The sequence below is a fragment of the Schistocerca gregaria genome, chromosome X (assembly GCF_023897955.1).
Source record: "Schistocerca gregaria isolate iqSchGreg1 chromosome X, iqSchGreg1.2, whole genome shotgun sequence".
Lineage (NCBI taxonomy): Eukaryota > Metazoa > Arthropoda > Insecta > Orthoptera > Acrididae > Schistocerca > Schistocerca gregaria.
Window position 1 is genome coordinate 632,113,295 of NC_064931.1, and position 22,407 is coordinate 632,135,701.

General features: G+C 41.4%; 1 protein-coding gene across 1 annotated transcript in view; it reads right to left on the reverse strand.

Annotated features, from left to right (window-relative positions):
- LOC126298766 (prostatic acid phosphatase-like) overlaps positions 1 to 22,407 on the reverse strand; it is a 50,325-nt gene that overhangs the window by 13,630 nt on the left and 14,288 nt on the right. The window contains exons 5-6 of the mRNA XM_049990219.1: positions 17,384 to 17,507; positions 17,064 to 17,275 (exon numbers count right to left, since the gene is read on the reverse strand). Of these exons, the coding sequence (XP_049846176.1) occupies positions 17,064 to 17,275; positions 17,384 to 17,507 (336 nt within the window). The remainder of the gene's footprint in view (positions 1 to 17,063; positions 17,276 to 17,383; positions 17,508 to 22,407) is intronic.

Here is a 22,407-nt window from a genome sequence, read left to right on the forward strand (position 1 = left end):
TCTCACACACACACACACACACACACACACACACACACACACACACACACACAGAGTGGTCCATTGATAGTGACCGGGCCAAATATCTCACAAAATAAGCATCAAACGAAAACTACAAAAGAACGAAACTCATCTAGCTTGAAGAGGGAAACCAGGTGGCCCTGCCATAGGTCAAACGGATATCAAATGTGTTTTTTTTAATAGGAACCCCATTTTTACTACATATTCATGTAGTACGTAAAGAAATATGAATGTTTTAGTTGGACCACTTTTTTCGCTTTGTGATAGATGGCGCTGTAATAGTCACAAACATATAAATACGTGGTATTGCGTAACATTCTGCCAGTGTGGACGGTATTTGCTTCGTGATACATTACCCGTGTTAAAATGGACCGTTTACCAATTGCGGAAAAGGTCAATATCGTTTTGATGTATGGCTATTGTGATCAAAATGCCCAACTGGCGTGTGCTATTTATGCTGCTCGGTATCTTGGACGACATCATCCAAGTGTCCGGACCATTCGCCGGATAGTTACGTCATTTAAGGAAACAGGAAGTGTTTAGTCACATGCGAAACATCAACCACGACCTGCAACAAATGATGATGCACAAGTAGGTGTCTCAGCTTCTGTCGGGGCTAATCTGCAGATTAGTAGCAGACGAACTGCACGAGAATTGGGAATCTCAAAAACATTGGTGTTGAGAATGCTACATCAACATCGATTGCACCAGTACCATATTTCTATGCACCAGGAATTGCATGGCAATGACTTTGAACATCATGTACAGTTCTGCCACTGGGCACAAGAACAATTACGGGATGATGACAGATTTTTTGCACGCATTCTATTTAGTGACAAAGCATCAATCACCAACAGCGGTAATGTAAACCGGCATAATATGCACTATTGGGCAACGGAAAATCCACGATGGCTGTGACAAGTGGAACATTAGCGACCTTGGTGGGTTAATGTATGGTGCGGCATTATGGGAGGAAGGATAATTGGCCCCCATTTTATTGATGGCAATCTAAATGGTGCAATGTACACTGATTTTCTAGGTAATGTTCTACCGATGTTACTACAAGATGTTTCACTGCAAGACAGAATGGAAATGTACTTCCAACATGATGAATGTTCACCACATAGCTCGTGTGCAGTTGAAGTAGTATTGAACAGCATATTTCATGACAGGTGGATTGGTCATCGAAGCACCATACCATGGCCCACACGTTCACCAGATCTGACGTCCCCAGATTTCTTTCTGTGGGGAAAGTTGAAGGATATTTGCTATCGTGATCCACCGACAACACCTGAAAACATGCATCAGCGCATTGTCAATATATGTGCGAACATTACAGAAGGCAAACTACTCACTGTTGAGAGGAATATCGTTACACCTATTGCCAAATGCACTGAGGTTGACGGACATCATTTTGAGCATTTATTGCATTAATGTGGTATTTACAGGTACTCACGCTGTAACAGCATGCGTCGTCAGACATGATAAGTTCACAAAGGTACATGTATCACATTGAAACAACCGAAATAAAATGTTCAAACATACCTACATTCTGTATTTTAATTTAAGAAACCTACCTGTTACCAACTGTTCATCTAAAATTGTGAGCCATATGTTTGTGACTGTTACAGCGCCATCTATCATAAAGCGAAAAAAGTGGTCCAACTAAAACATTCATATTTCTTTACGTACTAAATGAATATGTAATAAAAAATGGGGGTTCCTATTTTTAAAAAATGCAGTTGATGTCCGTTTGATCTATGGTTGCACCATCTAGCGGGCCAACCATAGCGCCGTATGGTTTCCCCCTTCAAGCTAGACAAGTTTCGTTCTTTGTAGTTTTTTCATTTGACGCTTATTTCGTCATATATATAATTTTCCTTTTTTTAAAAGTAGGAAAACTTGCAACTGGGGATGGCACTGATTTGAGTAGATTTTGCAGAATGAAGGCCTTGCACAGGGATGATCGCAGACAGGTTACAAAGTATGACCTAAACAGACACATTGGAAACACCTCATGGGTGACAGGATCTAGGGTTTAACATCACTTCTATCAGTTCAGTTCCATTTGTACTTTTGTGTCCACTGAATAATTGTGCTTTCAGTGTCAGAGGTTAGCTCTTGTTGCTGGCCCTTCTCTCTTTACCGATAATTGCCTCAGATCCTACATGGTGATCTAATCAAAATGGTCACTTAACTGTTTTTATAAAAGACATCTGGCTTGCTTCCTTCCATTTATATGCTAAATTCATCTGCTGCTTGTTACGACTGGCGATAGGCAGGACAGTTTAGTTTATCAAGCTACAAATCTCATGATATTATTTAATGCTGAGAAATGTTTTTTATAAACTTGTAAAGGCTTTTTTCTGGCTTGTGTGTGTCAAGGAGCCACTTGAGAAGGCTCATGAAAATCCAATCAATAAGCTACAACAGGGTTCACAACATTCTGCACAGTTGAGCTCTGTAGACAGCTGAGGGCAGTAGTCTCATGTTCTGCTGCCACCTACCAATTTATGGTGAGAAACTGTAAATCCTGGAATTTCTGGGCTTACTGCTATAGGAGTAGAAGCCTCATGGAGGTCCATCATGTTGGTTAGGCTTCTGAAAATTCAGAACTGTACAAACAATGTTCTGATTCGCCCATTGCCAACCAACCTCAAATGAGTATTTCTAGAGAAAACTGGTGAGGAAGATGTGCTCTGACTGACTTGGAATGGAGACATTCTGTGGAGCGAATTTGTTAAATGTGGCAGTTTTCATGCTATTGGTGCTATTTCCTGGTTGGTGGTCGCTGCCAGAAGGGCCCAAACTGTAGAGTAGGGAGCATGGACACATGAAACTTGACACTCTTGGTTTGAATGTGGAAGGTGAAAGGTCACTGGTTTTAGACGTCAAGAAGTGCGTGGTTGACGAGACTTCATGGTGTTCATGTCCTGAGAAGCGAGATTCTGGTTCTTCACTATGACCACACACGGTCTACTTACCATCACAGAAATTTGGTAAGAGTACGTATGCATCAGCACCAGTGGTAGGTGGGCGTCTGTGTTTGCAAAGGGGACATAGTATTGCCAAGGCACCACAAATCCCCGTTCCAGTGCTTGTATCATTTTCATTTATTATTCAATCAACCACTGGTGTAACTAGAACATGGTTGCATTCTTATTAGTGATTGTATGTGCAGTTGGCTCTCTCCAAAAGTTGGGGAAGATGTCTGTCTGCCACATAAGATTAAAAGATTCAGGGAGGATTTCCATCAACACCACTGGCACATGTCAAAGCATGCAGTACTTGATTTAGTCGTGACTGGGAGCTGTGTAATGAGTCTCAGACAGTGCCAATTCCAGCTCCCACATGGAGAAAAGGGAGTTGTGGGCTCGGAACTGTTGGATCTGAAGTCCAACTTGCCCCTCTCTACATTTGCACAATAGTGATGGAATGCCGAATCCTGGCTTGCATTGCCAGTGGCTTTTGCAAAATGCTCGACAAGTGTCTTAGCGATGTCTCCATGTGTTATTTGGAGACACACCTGTTTCAGCACTGCGGCTATTGGTAAATGACTGTTTATCGGAAATCCTACAGATGGCTTCCTATAGTTTCATAGAACAAGTGGAATGGTTAATAGAGTCCAGGAATAATTGCCCTGACCTTTTCTTGCTCTCCTTAATTACGTGTCAAGCCGTGGACCTCACAACTCTAAAGGCTGTGAGGATGTCTGCTGTAGGGCACAATTTAAATCGTCGAAGAGCCGCACACCTGTCCAGGATAGCTGAACGGCAGCCATCTGTCCACAAAGGTACAGGTTGCCTCCTAAGATGACCTGCGGACTTCGGGATGGGTAAGTCAGCAACATGATGCATCACCTGTGTGATGTGGCCCACCCATTCCTTGACAGACTTTTTTGGGAGGAAGTGTACGCTTTGAAAGAATTGCAGCAGTACAAGTGCACTGGCAAATGCAGGTAGTAGTGCTGACACTAACAACCTCAATTTGGGTAGCAGCATCAGTTGTCTGAACTAGTTGTTTAAATACAGATGCAAAGGAGGTAACAAACTTCAGTGGGCGCATGGCCTTATAGATATTTTTAGCCTCATCATATGAGACACACTTAATTGTTTTTATCTTTTGTTTCTTCCTTTCTTCGAGCAGGACACTGCTGTCTACTCCAAACAGGGTGATTCCCAGAGCAGATTACACACTTTGGAGGAGATGAACAAACAACACCTTCATGAGCAATCTTACCACATTTTCCACAAGTGGCTGCTTCCTTACAACCTAAGGTGGTGTGCCCAAAATGCTGGGATGTAAAACAGAACATTGGGTTAGGAAAATAAGGCCACACACTGAGGTGGAGAAGACACGCCTTAACATGCTCTGGAAGTTTCGTCCTGTTAAAAGCTAGCACCAGAGAGTCCGATTTCACAAGGTCGCCATCCATTCATTTCATTATGCTCTGTACATCGACAATGCCTCCCTGGTATCACCTAACTTTCAGTTCTAAGTGCGGAATGTCAACCAGATCCCTGCAAGTCACAATACCTTTGCTATATGTGAAGGTGTTGTGCAGTTTACTTTCTATTGCATACTCCATGAGGTGCTGAGCTTTCTGAATGTTCTCCACTTGTTGGGAATTCGTCCAGCAATTCCCTCTAGACTTTTTTGTAAGTAAAAAGGTGTAACTTTCTTGAAGCTTCTCTCTTTCCGTTTAATTATAAGGAACACATTATGGACACCAGCATGTGTTCTGTTACTCAGTGCTGAAAGGGTCTGTGTAATCCCCAAGTCTGAAGGACCGGCTACACGAGCCCTCTTGTTTAATTGGGTGTTGGTACCTGCCAGTGGCCCCACCCTTTCCATAGGGAGGAGGAAGAGAATATTTTGAAGGTATGCTGGTTCCATGAGAAGCTAGGGAAATAAAAGTCTATCTAGATGTAGCCCCGTGTGCCTAGGTAAGCCTTATATAACTGAGGTGTGGCAGGTTCCCCACAGGTTGGCCACTAACGGCTGTTCCACCTCAATAGCCATGCATCTCATCAGTGCACAGTACACCTTGCGATTGAAGTTTTTTTTTTATATAGGTTTTCACCATTCTTATGATTCAGGCAGTCAAGCTGAGATAGCCGTTCCCTGTGAGACACAACATTCCACTGCTTTGCCGCATGGTGGTCACTGAAGCATACCCAAAGGTTACAGTGACAGGGGACTGGTGGCACTTGCCCATCTCCACCTCAGGAACCTCAGGGCTGCCAGACCTATAGCCAACAAATTAATGCTGAGCCCCCGAGGGCAGTATGAAGTAATAGGAATCCATAATATAGAGCTCAATTATGTTAAGTAGGTAACTTTCTCATGTTTTTCCTTTCGAACCTCTATTATATATTGTGTTAGCTGAGTAGTGATATACATTTGCAACCCATGTAAACAGAACTTGTGTGATAGTGATTAGTAACAGGTGGAGGCCTAAGTAATGTATCTGCTTGTTAGAATGTGCCAGGAAGGAATGTCAGCCTTGGCTATAGAGGATGGAGAGAAGACTTGGTGTCCGACGTCTTTGTTACTTTTACTGTGATATCACAGCGATTGTACAAGGTATGTTGTTGAGGTGGCTGTGATGAAAGGGTGAACCATCTGATTCCTGTTGATAATACTGATGAAGCTTTTGTGTGTGCAGCGAATAGGAAGTTTTCTAAATCATAGGTTTTTATTTGGACATCCGTGCCTGTAGCGAGTTCTCAGGATGATTAGTTCTGGTTTGGGACAAATCCATGCCATCGTTGCATGGACCCATACACAGAGAGCGGCAATCTTGTTTTGTTTAATGTGCTGTCAGGGAGCACTGGCACTTATCACGTATAATAGAAATGAGTGTAATATCTATTGTAGGTGGACAGAGTATGCAGTATTATAAGTGAGGAGATGTGGCCTTATGAGAAGATATGAGATGACAATGTTTACATCTGCTTTAATTCCAGTAACAGTCCACCCTTTTGCACAATAGCCTAGCTAAAGAAATTTACTAATGACATTTAACATATGTTCTATACAGGTAATGCTAGAGCAGGAAACAAGGTCACTACAAGGGTGAAGTATGTTACAGAAGATGTGTCATCTTTACCCACATTTTGTTCTATTTGTAGGGTCACATTTGTATTATGAGTCACATGTAAGAAGTAGGTAATTGAATAATAACAGTAATAATCCTAGTAGTATGAATGCAGTGAATACACAAACTGCCGAATTTGAGGTACTGTTAAACAGCATATTGTACATAAAGAGCCACTGCACTGTATGTGACTGACTGGTGTGGCTTTACAAGCACCTATATTCTTGGTTACTGGTTCTTGAAGAGAATACAACCAGGGGACCTGTCAGATGTACTGTGACATCTGCATGCGATTCCTGCTTTGGACAAGTGGAACAGTGTGGAAAACACGATTTTCATGCAAGGTGGGGTGCCATCTCACATCACTTGCCCTGTGAAAGATCTGCTTAATGCAATTTTCTACGAATGTGGTATCTCCAGAGGTTTCGCCAGATGCATGGCCTGCAAGATCACATCTACTGAATTCGCATGACTTTAACGCTGTAGGCATATCTAAAAGATAGTGTTTACCATGGGAGGTTCAGTCTGTACCTGAACTGAAGGCCAGAATACAGGAACACAATGCTCAGATTTCACAAGAATTGCTGCAAGCAACTGCTGATCATGTCGCCTTACAGATGCAGCATCTCATCAATGTCTTCAGTAATCATACTGAACAAACCGTGTAAGTGCCAGCTAATAAAAAATCAATATTTTGCTTTTCTCATTTGTTTGACCTTTTCTGCCCACACCCCATTCCTAATCCATTTCATATGGAAACTTTTCTACAATCTTTCTTGCATTCACAACAACAGATTTGCACCTGATGGCAAAAATTGGAACACACTTTTTTCCAGCATAAATCAGTTGCGCATTAACCCATCAACATATCTACCAAGTTTTGCTGCCATACAATAACGACAGCCCACACTGGACCTCTGGGAGTAGCTACACTTTACTTATAACCACTCGGTACATAAGTGAAATGAAGGCAACAAACACTACAGATAAGAAGAGAATAAAAGCTTTTGAAATCTGGTGTTGCAGAAGAATTCTGAAGATTGGTAAGGTAGATCTGATGTATTTAAACTAGGAAGAAAATCTGTTCATAGCACAACTTGACTGAAAGAAGGGACAGGATAAAATGACACATCCTGAAGAAAAACCAGTAAGGCAATGAATGCAAAATCATATGCATTGTTTTGTTTTGATTCAGTGCTTGCTCAAACATGCCCACGTTGTAACTTTTGAACACTAAAACAAAAATTAAGTTAAAAATGACTACACGTTAAGCCCAATCAATGGAAGGAAAGACAGTTAAGAACAAGGACTTCCTCTTGGAGAAAGGTCCATAAGATACTCTGTACAGACAACAGAGGTTCCAAACTAAAGATTAAATGTCCTGCACCATACTGCTAGGATGGGTAAAATGTAAAATGCAGGTTACAGCCCATGCACCATTCGCTAAAATGGCCAATAACTCAGATGGCAAACATGCATCAGAACACAAGTGGTTAAAAAATGGTCATTTGGTCAGGAATTGGTGAACTGTAAAAGATTAATGCAATGAGCACAAAGTGGTGAGGGATCACCACTCAACAAATGACAATGACTGAAATGACACTGCCCAATATACAACCTAGCTAAAATGATCTTTCAGTGAGAGGGCCAAGAGGAGGTCGGCCAAGCCGCTAGGAGAGGTTTAATTCCCCAGAGCTTGTGCCCATGAAGGGAAGACTGGTGGTGATGTCACAGTGACATCACTGCTGACATATGGCAACGTGGAGATCATTGGAAGGAATAGAAGAACCAGCGGACTGAGATAAGAGGACTGCAGCCTAGGCAGTAGCCCCATTTCCCATCAGACCAATGTGACAAAGAACTCACACAAACATAATAGTGGCTCCCTCAAAAGAGTATGCAAGTTGAAGCTTTCCTGGTCTCGTTGCACAAAGGGATTAACTGTGTACAGCACACAGAGTCTCTGAAGTGCACAGAGAGTCAGAGCAGCCTGTGTCACCAGATGTACTGTGTGGCCTGACACAGGATGAAGAGCTCTGCTGTAAATACTGAGCAGTGTTCTGGAAGCCGATACTGAAAATTGTCAGTGCCAATGATGAAGGCACACCTGACACCACAGTCAGTCTGAAATCCATAAGTGTTCACAAAGGCACTATCGCAAAGTTCCGTGTGAAAGTCGAGAAACTTACAGTGATAGATCGAATCTGGAAAAGTTTCCTTAGGAAGCAAATTACATCCAAGGTAAACACGGGCCACCGCACGAAACCAAGTTGGTGAAAGGTTCACACCCTTTGAGGAAGTGACAGGTAGTGTGAAGTTAAGCTGCCGGAACAATAGTCGAGGTAACAAGAGGGACGGGCCCCACACTAGCAGTCAAGGGCGGCATCAAAGGCGGCGGCATAGGATGGGTGGACAGGAATGGAGGACAAACAGCATGCGTATCTGCTGATTAGCCAGTATGACAGCTGTAGTTCTGCAGCTTCTGCACAGAGACTCTCAATCGGCCAAACGGATTCCATGATGGTGGACTGTATTCAGACAGAATAAGATGGACGGACATGCAGATATATAAATGAAACACAGATAGTCTAGTCTTGAATGGACAAAGTATTGGTAAAATGTGAGAAAAGTGGTCCAATCCTCTCCCCAGGAAGTACTACACAGGACATTCAGGGACCAAGTGCAGCGGGCGGCCAAGTAAGACACATGGAAGGACCAAGAAAGCTTTCTACCAAGAATGAGCGCCGGAATTTTGTAGTTTCAGTGAACGGAAGAGCAACAGGCCCAGGATATAAAGACGATGGAAGAAACACATTGCGCTGCCAGAAAATCATACCAATGGTTTTGTTAGTGGAAAATCAAAAGTCGTTGTTGATGCTCCATGAGTAAAAATGATTGAGACATCACTGAAGATGCCACTCAAATAGACAAGTTCATGAAGAACTGTAATGGATGGCAAAATCATCGACAACATGGAAGCCAGAGATGTCCAGTTGGAGACAGGTCATAGTAGGGTTAATGGCTACTGAAAAGCGGATTACGCTAGGGGTGGAGCCCTGAGGATAAAGGTGTCCAACAAGGCAGAAACGACACGGGCCTCAAACAGTCTGTCTTTTAAAAATTCCTTAAAGAAATGGGGCAGGGAGCCTCAGAAGCCCCATGCGTATAGAGTTTGGAGGATACCAGTCCTCCAGCGGGTGTTATAGGCTTTCAGTCACAGTCAGGTATTTCTGCAGAAAACTGTTCATGACATGGGCTGACAACGTGACGAGATGGAAAACTGCAGAACATTGTGCTCGGAATCCACACTGTGCAGTTAGTAAATTGCGAGTCTTGAGCCACCATACCAGCCAGGCATGGATCAAATTCCATCACCTTGCAAATACAGCTGGTGAGAGAAATGGGGTGGTAGCTAGAAGGAAGGTGTCTGTCCTAACTGGACTTAGGTATGGGTATGACAGTGGCTTCGCACCAGCATCTGAGAAACATGCCATATGCCCAGATGCGACTGTATGTATGAAGGAAGAACGTGACTGTATATATGAAGGAAGAAAGTGTGTGCAAGCAATAGAAAGGTGCAGCAACATCTGAATGTTAACGTTGTCCAGCCCTGCAGTGGAAGATTGGGTTGAAGTGAGAGCAAGATCTAGCTCCCTCATAGTAAAGGCAGCATTGTAGCATTCACGATTCTCAGAGGAGAAGGGTAAGCCTTCTCCACTCATTTCTGATGGAGAAAGGTAGGGCGATAGTGGGTAGAGCTCGAAATCTTGGCAAAATAGCAGCCTTAGATGTTGAATATAGCAATGGGAAATGGTCGGTTGAGTACATGTCAGAGATAACACTCGAAGCGACAGGCAAGCTGAGCAGTGCAGAATGAGGGGCGCAAATGGGAACAGGTGTGCATGGAATCTGCAAGAAACATGGATGCTCCAGTGTTAAGGCAAACGATTCTGAGTTGATTGAGAAGGTCAGCCAAGAGGGCACCACTCTTGACAGTTTCAGGAAGAGCCCCAGGAGTGATGGTGTCATCAAAGTCACCAAGCAGCAAAAGAGTGCAAGGGAGTTGACCAATAAGCTTTAGGAAGTCTTCCCTGGTGACACCAAATGACTCAGGGATGTAGACGTTACAAAGAGAAAAGGTGAAGTGAGGGAGAAAAATGTGGACTGCAAAAGCTTTCAGTTGAGTGTTCAGCGAGATGGTCTGTATATGAACATCATCCCGGATGACCAGCATGCCTCCCCCACAAGATAGAATACTGTCCTCAGGGGGAAGGTAAAAGTGAACTGGAAAGGGATGCAAGAAGTCAAAGCGGTTGTGAAGACCCAATTTTTTTACCTGATGGCAGAAAACAAGTGGACACTGTGATTCCAAGAGCAGCCATAATTCCTCCTTGTTGGATCTAGTGCCATGAATGTTTCATTGGAGGAGAGTCACAAGGGGGGAAGGGGAGGAGCCAGCCTTCAATGTTACAGGATGCAGAGGCTGGTGGTGACTGTTCCATGAGATCTACAGAGGCATCAGCATCCTCACTAGGCCAGCCTATGGATTTCAGGACAGAAAAATGGTTGGCTATGCGTGCCAGCAAAAGGGAGATCATCCAGGTGAGGGTACCACGCAACAACACTGCTGAAGAGGACTGCCGAGTGAGCAAAGGAGATCATTTGCCTTTGTTTGTTTTGCTAGAGCTTTTCTGTTTGGCAGAGGAAGATTCAGATATTTGTTGGCTGGAGGTGCGTATGAAGTCTTTGTGGGACTACTCCTTCTGTTCTTTCTGACCTGCTGGTTGTGCAGCAGATGACTTTGCCACCAGAGGTAAAATTGTGGTGGCTTGTTGCACAGCTGGAGGAAAAGGAGACAGGGATGCTACCACGACACTTGGCAATTTTACAACTGTGGCGCTGAATTTGAAGTTACAAGTCTGCGTGGTTATCTCCTTTGTGGAGTGAGTTGTAGCAAGAATGGTACTGAAGTGCCAGATGGTAAAACACTGGGCTTTTGAGTAGCCAACAACTTGTGAGTGACAGGGTGATGCACTTTTTCCTTCACCCGGATCTCCTGGACGGCCCACTCATTAAGATACACGAGACATCCTCAGAATGAGGCTCCAAGGTGTGGCGTCGCAACTAGTGCGAGCGCACAGTTTTGTATCAAATATTTACTGTGAAATGTAGACAGACTGTAAAGTAGCCATCAGATTAGCATATGTGCTGTAGCGGGCAGATTACCGGTGTCCGTTCGTCTGACGTCACGACCATATGGCATGTCTGTACCGTGAGAATGTAAGACCTGTGCGCTAACTAGCCGCGTGTATAACGTGGAACTTTCATCTTTAATAACTTCTAACTGAGGAACCTGAGGAAATTAAAAGTTAATATACTAGTTTCTGTTATGAATAAAAATAAGTCATCCAAATTTGAGCTTTGAAATCTGCATATTTTGGAAATTAGAAAAATCTTACAGAAAACGCAAATTTCTACAATTTTCGAGTCTAAATAAATACCATTATGTATAGATCACCTTCAGTGACCATCCAACTATGAAACAAAATCACCTTCCGTGCTTTTGTATTTATTTTGAGAATTTTACTTTTAGAAATTCACCTATAACTTTGTTAAAACCATAAATGTTTTGAATTTTTGTGAACAGTTATTTTATATGAGTAGGTGAGAGTGAATGAGTGTGCCTGAGTGAATGAAAGAGGGACATTCGCCATTCTTTGCAAGTGTATAAAATCTAGGTTGGAACTCGCAAGTGTTCAGACGATGTAACCGTGGGAACAGAGTCGCCAGTGGTTCCCCATCTTAGTGAATGTCGGATGTCCAAGAGTGTATGGTATTGTACAAGCAGCCAGAACGTTCGCGAGTATTTAAATAATTTCTGGAAATAAAGTAAAGTCTAGTTTTCCTTTCGGTTTGTTAAATTATACAGTAAATTTTGTGTAACAAGAAATCATGACGTAAATGATTCAGAAGTCATGACTGGTGCGTGCTAGATTTTGGCGCGAGGCGCACCCAAAGAGTTAATTCTGATTGGCTGTGTGATGTGTGAGCCAATGAGATGCGAGGACGGTTAGCAGACTAGGAGAGTGAGTCGCGAGTGGATGAGGAGTCGCGAAGGAACTGTGATCGAGAAGAGACATGCTTGATGTGTCCTCGCGAATAATGTGTAAAATGAAGTCATAAAACGGCTTCATCGGTTCGGTACTGTGCGATTTGAGACTGGAAGAGTCCAGTAACGCGTAGTGTGAGTTTGAGCGAGTTGTGACTTTTCGTTCCGCGAAAGACGCGAGTAACTTTAATAATTAAAAGCGTGGCGGTACTTCGTAAACTTTTACTAAGTGCTTATGGCGAGCATTAACGTTAAAAAACGAACTATTATTGAACATCGACTGCAAACGTGTATGTTAGAAAATCGTCTGTGTTGCAGTTAAGTAAATTCCGTAACTTTGAAAGCTAATTCTGGCGGGGTTTGAGTGTGGATAGAATTGTGAACTGAACTTTCTTCAAACGTAGATTAGCGGGCTGATGATCAGGCTTAAAGACAATAAAGAGCTTAAATAGAATTACCAACTTCGCGTTCTCGTTTGAGTAAACAATTACTACCATTCCAATAACTCAATTTATTTAGGAAGATTGCTCATAGATTGTATTTCAGCAAACATGTATCGCGGCCTCCGGTGAGCGGCTATTAAATTGCAGTTTCTTCAACACTGCTTTTCTGCAATTTTTCCAGTAGCTGCTATCAGGAGAGGCGAGTGCAGCAACTACCTAAGAAACGAGGTAGGTGGATTTTCTTTCAGGGAAAGGAAACTGCGCGAAAAGAGCCTGACCCGTCGCAAAGGTCGCCACTGTAATTGGTACAGCAGGGAGAAAGAGGTGGGCAATCGACTTCGTGAGCATCCCTACCACAAGTAACACATTTGCCCGCGTTTTGACAGGACATTTGTTTGTGGTTGTAGTGGTGACACTGGTAGCAGCACATTGGGTTTGGACTGTACAGTTGGACTGTGATGATTTTATAGCATGCTTTGATGGAAACACTATCGTATCAAATGTGAGAAAGAGTGTGTGTAGGCACTAAGGTTGCATCAATTATTTCATTACCCAATGGACTGCAGTGACTCCGTGATCAGAGAGGTAAGGTTGGATTCCTCCTTCGGTTAGACCATCAAGCAGCGTAGTGTAAGTGCGAAGAATTCAGCATTCAATGGGCCTGAACATGAACAGGATAGCTGTGGAGGAGTGAAGCTGCAAGCAGTTGTGCTTGAGAATCACGATTTGTCTCCAAAAGCAAAGTGCCATTACTTAAATGAGAGCAGGATTTCACAGGGCTGGCAATTGCACCAACACCTTTCTGAATTATAAACAGATTAACTGTAGCATAGGACTGACCTCCTTCAGTACATAATACCATGAGAAACCAAGATGCAGCTGGGGGGAGTCTTGGAATCTTTAGCCTCATTCTGTTTACATTTAGTAGTCATAGACAGATATGGCGATTGGCTCACTGTGAAAAAATCCACAATGATTGCCAGTGTCTACGATGGTGCACTCCTTTCAACTGGGGGCCCCACTCAGAGTGGAGCTCACCCGCCTTAGTTATTGTTTACAATTCAGGTCACACCTCCTGAACTCCTGACAGATGGATCCATTGGCAACTTGAGAAGGCAACTGCTCAGGCAATCACCCCTCCCTGGGTCTGGCGCATACCAGGGGGTACATACAAACCCTACCTGTCGACCCAGGACTGGGAATTTCGCATTACCCAGTGAACTGTTATGTGGCAGATGCATGGGCTGGCCTTCAGGAGCACACAGGGAGAAAGAATAAACAAAGAACATCAAACACCAAAGTGGAGGAAGGACAGAAGATGAAGAGATGAAGAGATGAAGGAAGGAAGAAAAGAAAGGGTAGAAAGGATAGGAGATGTAGTGGGGGAGGGGGTGGGGGGACAGTGTGGTGACTGTGCCGATGTCAGACTACTGAAAATTCACACCAAATTCCCAAAAATATCCCAGACACGTTGCCCAAGGGAGGGGAAAGAAGAATAGCAGGAAGATAGACATCCAGCACGGAACGGAAAAGGTGCTGCAAAGGCTGGGGCTACGTGGTAGCCGAGCACTAACTTAACAAAGAGAGGTGAGCCCTCTGGAGGGGAAAATAATTTGCATGACACACGCGGACACGCAATTAAAAATATGTTAAAATGTTAAAAAGTGAAAACCAATCAAATGCCAAAACAATGATATATATGAACACACACAACTGTTTCATGTAGACTAAAAATTGTCAGCATGAAAATCATGTAGTTACTCCTCTATCACAGTGTATCCACCTCTCAGTAAACTGTAGCACGGAAATGGCAGATAATATTTACAATAATTTCCATGATGTATAACTAATTCACTTTATGGGGAGGGAAAGGTTGAAAAAGTTATCAGGAAATGTGAACATGGACAATAAAATTAGGTTTTGTTACTAATATTTAGAAAACCATAAAACTGAAAAATACAACTTCATGCCCACAGCAACACTGAACATGCTATAAGTGTTAACAAATTATAAAAAGGAGAGAAGAAAGTAAACAACTACTATACACAACAGAACACTTTCACATAGACCACAAAAAAAGTTATTAGACTACAAGCCAAATTATGTCTCCATCACAACAATCATCTACATCATATGACCCATTCTCTCTCTTCACAACTGGTCTCATCACTTATTCTAAGATATTTCCCAGAGTACTTTTCATTTGGGTAAATATTTAACCTAACCTAGCTTTATTGATGGTTCTAGTTATTCTTGCATTTGCCATTTCCTACCTGTTAAATTCACTTGCTACCATGCTTCTTTCAGCATTTTACCTTAAAACTTAGTTCTCACTGTCATGTAGCAAATGGCACTTCTTTAAAACATTTTTGTTAATTTCTTCCTTAACTTTGCTTCTTAATGTCCATTGTACAATTCTATATTAATAATTGAAAACATTCAGTTTTTTTTCCTCACAACAGTGAGACAGCAATTGAATAGGAGTCAAGTTCACGGAGTTCATCCCCTGATGAACAGCATGCAGCAGCTTCCAGCATCATTGTTACAACAAAAAGTGGTAGGGAATGTATTTCTGCACCTCCAAGGCAAGTGCACAGGTCAGTACAAAATATAGTGAAATTTTTGTGAAGGTTTGACTCATGAAGGCTTGACCTCTCATGTGTCAGAATCTTTCGAAAAGTTTATAACTCCCGAAATAATGAAGATTATCATGGTCTATACAAACCAAAAAGCTCGTAATAAGAACTTAAAACTTACAACCATAGAAGAAATGTACACCTTCATTGGTATTTTTACACTCATGGACACAAATAATGACACTAGGCTGCCTCTTGAGGATTTATGGGGAAAGTACTGGGAAAATATATCTACATAGCTAGAATGAGTTGTATTCAATGTGGAGAACTTATGTTCCTGATTAGATCCGATGATAAAGAAACAAGAACCGAAACACGAAAGCAGGATGAGTTTTGCCCCCTTCGTGAAGTCATTGACCAAATGTTTGAGAAATACAACATACCAAGTGCAGATCTAACGATCGATGAAATGCTCTCTCTATTTCAAGGAAGATTTCCCTTTAAGGTCTTTATGAAAGACAAGTCTGGGAAGTATCACAGATTGATTAGGATGTTATCAGATGTACACACCCGGTATGTTCTAAAAATTGAGGTCTATGCAGGGAAGGATGAATGACCTGCCAAGGAACGGAGTGCAAAGGCAGTTGTTAGACGCCTAGTGAATCCACTGGCAGGAAGTGGAAGAAATATAACAACAGATTGTTATTATATGTCCGTAGACCTACCTAGGGAGCTTTACAATAATGACAAATTAACTTTGGTGGGAATATTGAAGAGCAACAGAAAACACATACCAGAATGGCTAAAGAAGATGCAGGGTCGAGAGCTATTTTCCTCTAAGTTCTTATTCACAGATCCGAAAACAGGCAATGCACCAGTTACTTTGGTTTCATACATCTCCAAACTGAAGCCTACTATGACTCTCCTACTTCTTTCCATACAACACAATGATAACAAGGTGGATGAGTCAACAGAGGAAAAAAAAAGACAAACTTCAAAACTCTAAAACGGAAAAGGACAACACAACAAAAGCGTCTATAGTTTGTTGCAGGTATTCCAAGTATGTGTGTTCCACTCATTCTGCAAAAATGACCAAACGCAAAAGTTGTGAATCTGAAAGTGAAAGTGAGTAGGAAGGAAAAACTCAATTGTAATTTCTGACTTTGATTTTCTGTTTTCTTACTTGTGGTCAACTACTGTATGTTCTTTTATGATTTCTTACTATAAGTCTGATTTATATGAAAGTGTTAGTTTCATGATAAAAATATAATAATACTTCTCATATTCACTACTTTATTTATTGTATTTGTATATGTTTTAATGTTCCTGATAACTATGGAAAGTGTGTTGCAACATAGTTAAGAAATTCCTAGTTCATTAAATAATCAAAACAAAACAAACAAAAAAATGTTAAAAAGTGAAAACAGTGTTGTATCATACTATTATGATTTTAGTACAAATGGCTCTGAGCACTATGGGACTCAACATTTGAGGTCATCAGTCCCCTAGAACTTAGAACAACTTAAACCTAACTAACCTAAGGACACCACACACATCCATACCCAAGTCAGGATTCGAACCTGCGACCGTAGCAGTCACGCGGCTCCGAACTGAAGTGCCTAGAACCGCACGGCCACCGCGGCCGGCTATGATTTTAGCGATGATGATTCTATTATCATTATCATTATTATTTTTATTAGCAACAGCAACAACAAGACAGGCAAAGAAACCAAAAATTCGAATTACAATACATAAATTTCACATTATGGAGCAGGAAGCATGGAGAGTGTGTGTAAGCACACGTTTGGACTTACCGCAACTTCATATTCTTGCTGTGCATTAACCCGCAGTTCCAAAACAACAGCAGAAGAGTATGGTGGCATAATATCATTATAAATGTGAAGAGTATTTAAAATGGCAGACAGTGTGTCATCATGTGCAGAGTACATGAATAGTTTCCTGTCTGGAACAAGTGAACTGTTCACTTTAAGAAGCATGTGTGTAATAACTTCCTTCACAAAAGGCCCTGAAAAAATGTACGTATGACTTAAACATGAATAAAGGTCTGAGTGGTGGTGTTTTTTTTTTTTTTTTTTTTTTACTTGGAATGTTGTTATGAAATTCAGAGACATACCACCCTTAAGACGTTTCATTTCCTTTGTAAGAGTTGGTAGTTTGAATGCAAATTTTGCTGGAGGGGCCATCTTTGTTGGAAATACTGCTTTTGTCCATTCAGGTATGCTAAGATTTTTTAGAGTCTGAAAAGTAATTTTTTATGAAGTTAAAAAGAAGAAGATTCATTGAGGCAAACAAATGTTTAAATAAACAGCAATCTATATTTTGATTTAAGAAGTTATATATGAATATATACAAACACAATGTACTGTGAATACATATTTACGTAGCAATTTTTACAAAACAATGCATCTATGGAAAAATCACTGCACACATGTCATTCAGAGGAAAGATATTTACTAGTATGTATGTGATGTAACAAACAATTTGAAAAAGAGTAATTCTGAGTTCAGGAACCAGGAAAGCTTAAAAGTATTCTTCACCAACAGAAATAGTTAATTTAACCAGGAACTGTACTTATTTATTTTTTATTTCTCAGCCATCATTTCTGAATTAAAAATTTAAGTATTTTGTACAAGCTGAAACAGTTAGTTGTTCTACAGTTAAGGTAAATTATGTTGTACTTCCAGTTAACAGGCACTAATGTTCTCACTATGTGAATACCCAAAACAGATTGTCCACAATCAGTTACATAGGTCAAGTTTAAGGCCACAGCTCATTTGAAAGACAGGAGTAAGATTAGCTGGTGCAACACTGCTATTGACCACCACTACTCAGGTAGCACTGATCCCCAGGCTTTGTTGGGGTCACACCTCACTCCGGCATATTAGTTGACCCAGGGCCAACCTTGGGCAGTGTTGGTGTGGGCAGTGAAGTGTGTAGTGCCAGTTTTATCATACTGCTTACAGTGCCATTCTGGTAGCCTCTGTTGGTAATACACTGATCTCTGAAATGGCTTGTATTGTACTTTACTTGAGAATATGGAACCCAGATAGCTTCCACTGTTTTTGTACCATCTTGCATGTATAACATTTGTTGTTAATAAATGATGATGTTTGTGGGTGTAGATCACCTTTTACAAAACTGTTAATTTTCATCCCCCCCCCCTCCTCCTCCATCATTCCCTTCCCCTCCCCTTATAAATTCAGTTCAGTAAATTTACCCTGTATAAACACTCCAAATCAGAAAAGAGAAGACCAAATGTAGAAGAGCAACCACAACTACACCTGAACACCCGCCCCCGAACGCACAGTTGGGAGTAATTATTGGACCTGTTTATGTTGGTTCAAATGCAATTTTGGTCTTTATTGCCATATTTTGTGGAGCCTTGAAGGGTATTAATGTTGTGTTTGATGAGCATTTGATAAAGATTCTTTAGGCTAGAAAGTTGTTATGAGAGAATAAATCAATTGTAGTTGTGATGGAGTTATTCCCTGACAGTTTTAAATTTGCATTTCTAAAGTAGCAGTCTGGTAAAAAATACTTTTCTCATTATTAAATGATTAATTATTTATCATTAGTCATTTATCATCAGTTACCACAAGAAAATATATACTGTAAATCTATAAAAAAAAAAAGCATTACTAACAGCATTCTCCTTTAAAAAATCTTTTAAATTAAACTTAGTTCAGCTACAACTATACAGTCAAACAAATAATTACAACACATAAGCTAAAACTGCAACCATTACTATGTAGTAGTTGTTGTTGTCATCGTCTTCAGTCCTGAGACTGGTTTGATGCAGCTCTCCATGCTACTCTATCCTGTGCAGGCTTCTTCATCTCCCAGTATCTACTGCAGCCTATATCCTTCTGAATCTGCTTAGTGTATTCATCTCTTTGTCTCCCTCTACGAGTTTTACCCTCCACGCTGCCCTGCAATACTAAATTGGTGATCCCTCGATGTATCAGAACATGTCCTACCAACCGATCCCTTCTTCTAGTCAAGGTGTGCCACAAGCTCCTCTTCTCCCCAATTCTGTTCAATACCTCCTCATTAGTTATGTGATCTACCCATCTAATCTTCAGCATTCTTCTGTAGCACCACATTTCGAAAGCTTCTATTCTCTTCTTGTCTACACTATTTATCGTCCACGTTTCACTTCCATAGATAGCTACACTCCATACAAATACCTTCAGAAAAAGACTTCCTGACATTTAAATCTACACTCGATGTTAACAAATTTTTCTTCTTCAGAAACGGTTTCCTTGGCATTGCCATTCAACATTTTATATCCTCCCTACTTCGACCATCATCAGTTATTTTTCTCCCCAAATAGCAAAACTCCTTTACTACTTTAAGTGTCTCATTTCCTAATCTTATTCCCTCAGCATCACCTGACTTAATTCGAGTACATTTCATTATCTTCGTTTTGCTTTTGTTGATGTTCATCTTATATCCTCCTTTCAAGACACTGTCCATTCCATTCAACTGCTCTTCCAAGTCCTTTGCTGTCTCTGACAGAATTACAATGTCATCGGCGATCCTCAAAGATTTTATTTCTTCTCCATGGATTTTAATAACTACTCCGCATTTTTCTTTTGTTTCCTTGATTGCTTGCTCAATATACAGATTGAATAACATTGGGGATGGCTACAACCCTGGCTCACTCCCTTCCCAGCCACTGCTTCCCTTTCATACCTCTCGACTCTTATAACTGCCAGCTGCTTTATGTACAAATTGTAAATAGCCTTTCGCTCCCTGTATTTTACCCCTGCCACCTTCAGAATTTGAGAGAGAATATTCCAATCAACATTGTCAAAAGCTTTCTCTAAGTCTACAAATGCTAGAAACGTAGGTTTGCCCTTCTTTAATCTAGCTTCTAAGGTAAGTCGTAGGGACAGTATTGCCTCACGTGTTCCAACATTTCTACGGAATCCAAACTGATCTTCCCCGAGGTCGGCTTCTACTAGTTTTTCCATTCGTCAGTAAAGAATTCGTGTTAGTATTTTGCAGCTGTGACTTACTAAACTGATAGTTCGGTAATTTTCACACCTGTCAACATCTGCTTTCTTTGGGATTGGAATTATTATATTCTTCTTGAATTCTGAGGGTATTTCACCTGTCTCATACATCTTGCTCACAAGATGGTAGAGTTTTGTCTGGACTGGCTCTCCCAAGGCTGTCAGTAGTTCTAATGGAATGCTGTCTACTCCGGGGGCCTTGTTTCGACTCAGGTCTTTCAGTGCTCTGTCAAATTCTTCACGCAGTATCATATCCCCCATTTGTCTTCAGCTACATCCTCTTCCATTTCCATAATATTGTCCTCAAGTACATCGCCCTTGTATAGACCCTCTATATACTTCTTCCACCTTTCTGCTTACCCTTCTTTGCTTAGAACTGGGTTTCCATCTGAGCTTTTGATGTTCATACAAGTTGTTCTCTTATCTCCAAAGGTCTCTTTAATTTTCCTGTAGGCAGTATCTATCTTACCCCTGGTGAGATAAGCCTCTACATCCTTACATTTGTCCTCTACCCATCTCTGCTTAGCCATTTTGCACTTTCTGTCGATCTCTTTTTTGAGACGTCTGTATTCCTTTTTGCCTGCTTCATTTACTGCATTTTTATATTTTCTCCTTTCATCAATTAAATTCAGTATTTCTTCTGTTACCCAAGGATTTCTACTAGTCCTCGTCTTTTCACCTACTTGATCCTCTGCTGCCTTCACTACTTCATCTCTCAAAGCTACCTATTCTTCTTCTTCTGTATTTCTTTCCCCCATTCCTGTCAATTGCTCCCTTATGCTCTCCTTGAAACTCTGTACAACCTCTGGCTCTTTCAGTTTATCCATGTCCCATCTCCTTAAATTCCCACCTTTTTGCAGTTTCTTGAGTTTTAATCTACAGTTCATAACCAATAGATTGTGGTCAGAGTCCACATCTGCCCCTGGAAATGTCTTACAATTTAAAACCTGGTTCCTAAATCTCTGTCTTACCATTATATAATCTGTCTGATACCTCTTAGTATCTCCAGGGTTCTTCCATGTATACAACCTTCTTTTATGACTATTGAACCAACTGTTAGCTTTGATTAACTTACGCTCTGCACAAAATTCTACCAGGCGGCTTCCTCTTTCACTTCTTAGCCCCAATCCATATTCACCTACTATGTTTCCTTCTCTCCCTTTTCCTACTCTCGAATTCCAGTCACCCATGACTATTAAATTTTCGCCTCCCTTCACTACCTGAATAATTTCTTTTCTCCCCTCATACATTTCATCAATTTCTTCATTATCTGCAGAGCTAGTTGGCATATAAACTTGTACTACTGTAGTAGATGTGGGCTTCGTGTCTATCTGGGCCACAATAATGCATTCACTATGCTCTTTTCAGTAGCTTACCTGTACTCCTATTTTTTTATTCATTATTAAACCTACTCCTGCATTACCCCTATTTGATTTTGTATTTATAACCCTGTATTCACCTGGCCGCAAGTCTTGTTCCTCCTGCCACTGAACTTCACTAATTCCCACTATATCTAACTTTAACCTATCTATTTCCCTTTTTAAATTTTCTAACCTACCTGCCCGATTAAGGGATCTGACTTTCCACGCTCCGATCTGTAGAACGCCAGTATTCTTTCTCCTGACAACGACTTCCTCTTGAGTAGTCCCCTCCCGGAGATTTGAATGGGGACTATTTTACCTCCGAAATATTTTACCCAAGAGGACACCATCATCATTTAATCATACAGTAACGCTGCATGCCCTCGGGAAAAATTACGACTGTAGTTTCCCCTTGCTTTCAGCCGTTTGCAGTACCAGAACAGCAAGGCCATTTTAGTTAGTGTTACAAGGTCAGATCAGTCAATCATCCAGACTGTTGCCCCTGCAACTACTGAAAAGGCTGCTGCCCCTCTTCAGGAACCACACATTTGTCTGGCCTCTCAACAGATACCCCTCCATTGTGGTTGCACCTACGGTACGGATATCTGTATCGCTGAGGCACGCAAGCCTCCCCACCAACGGCAAGGTCCATGGTTCATGGGTATAGTCAATTCTAAATCCTTTGATTCTGATCCATGGCCTGGGCTGTCAAGAGACAACGAGATAAGAACAGGGACACAGTAGGGGTAACTGTGACA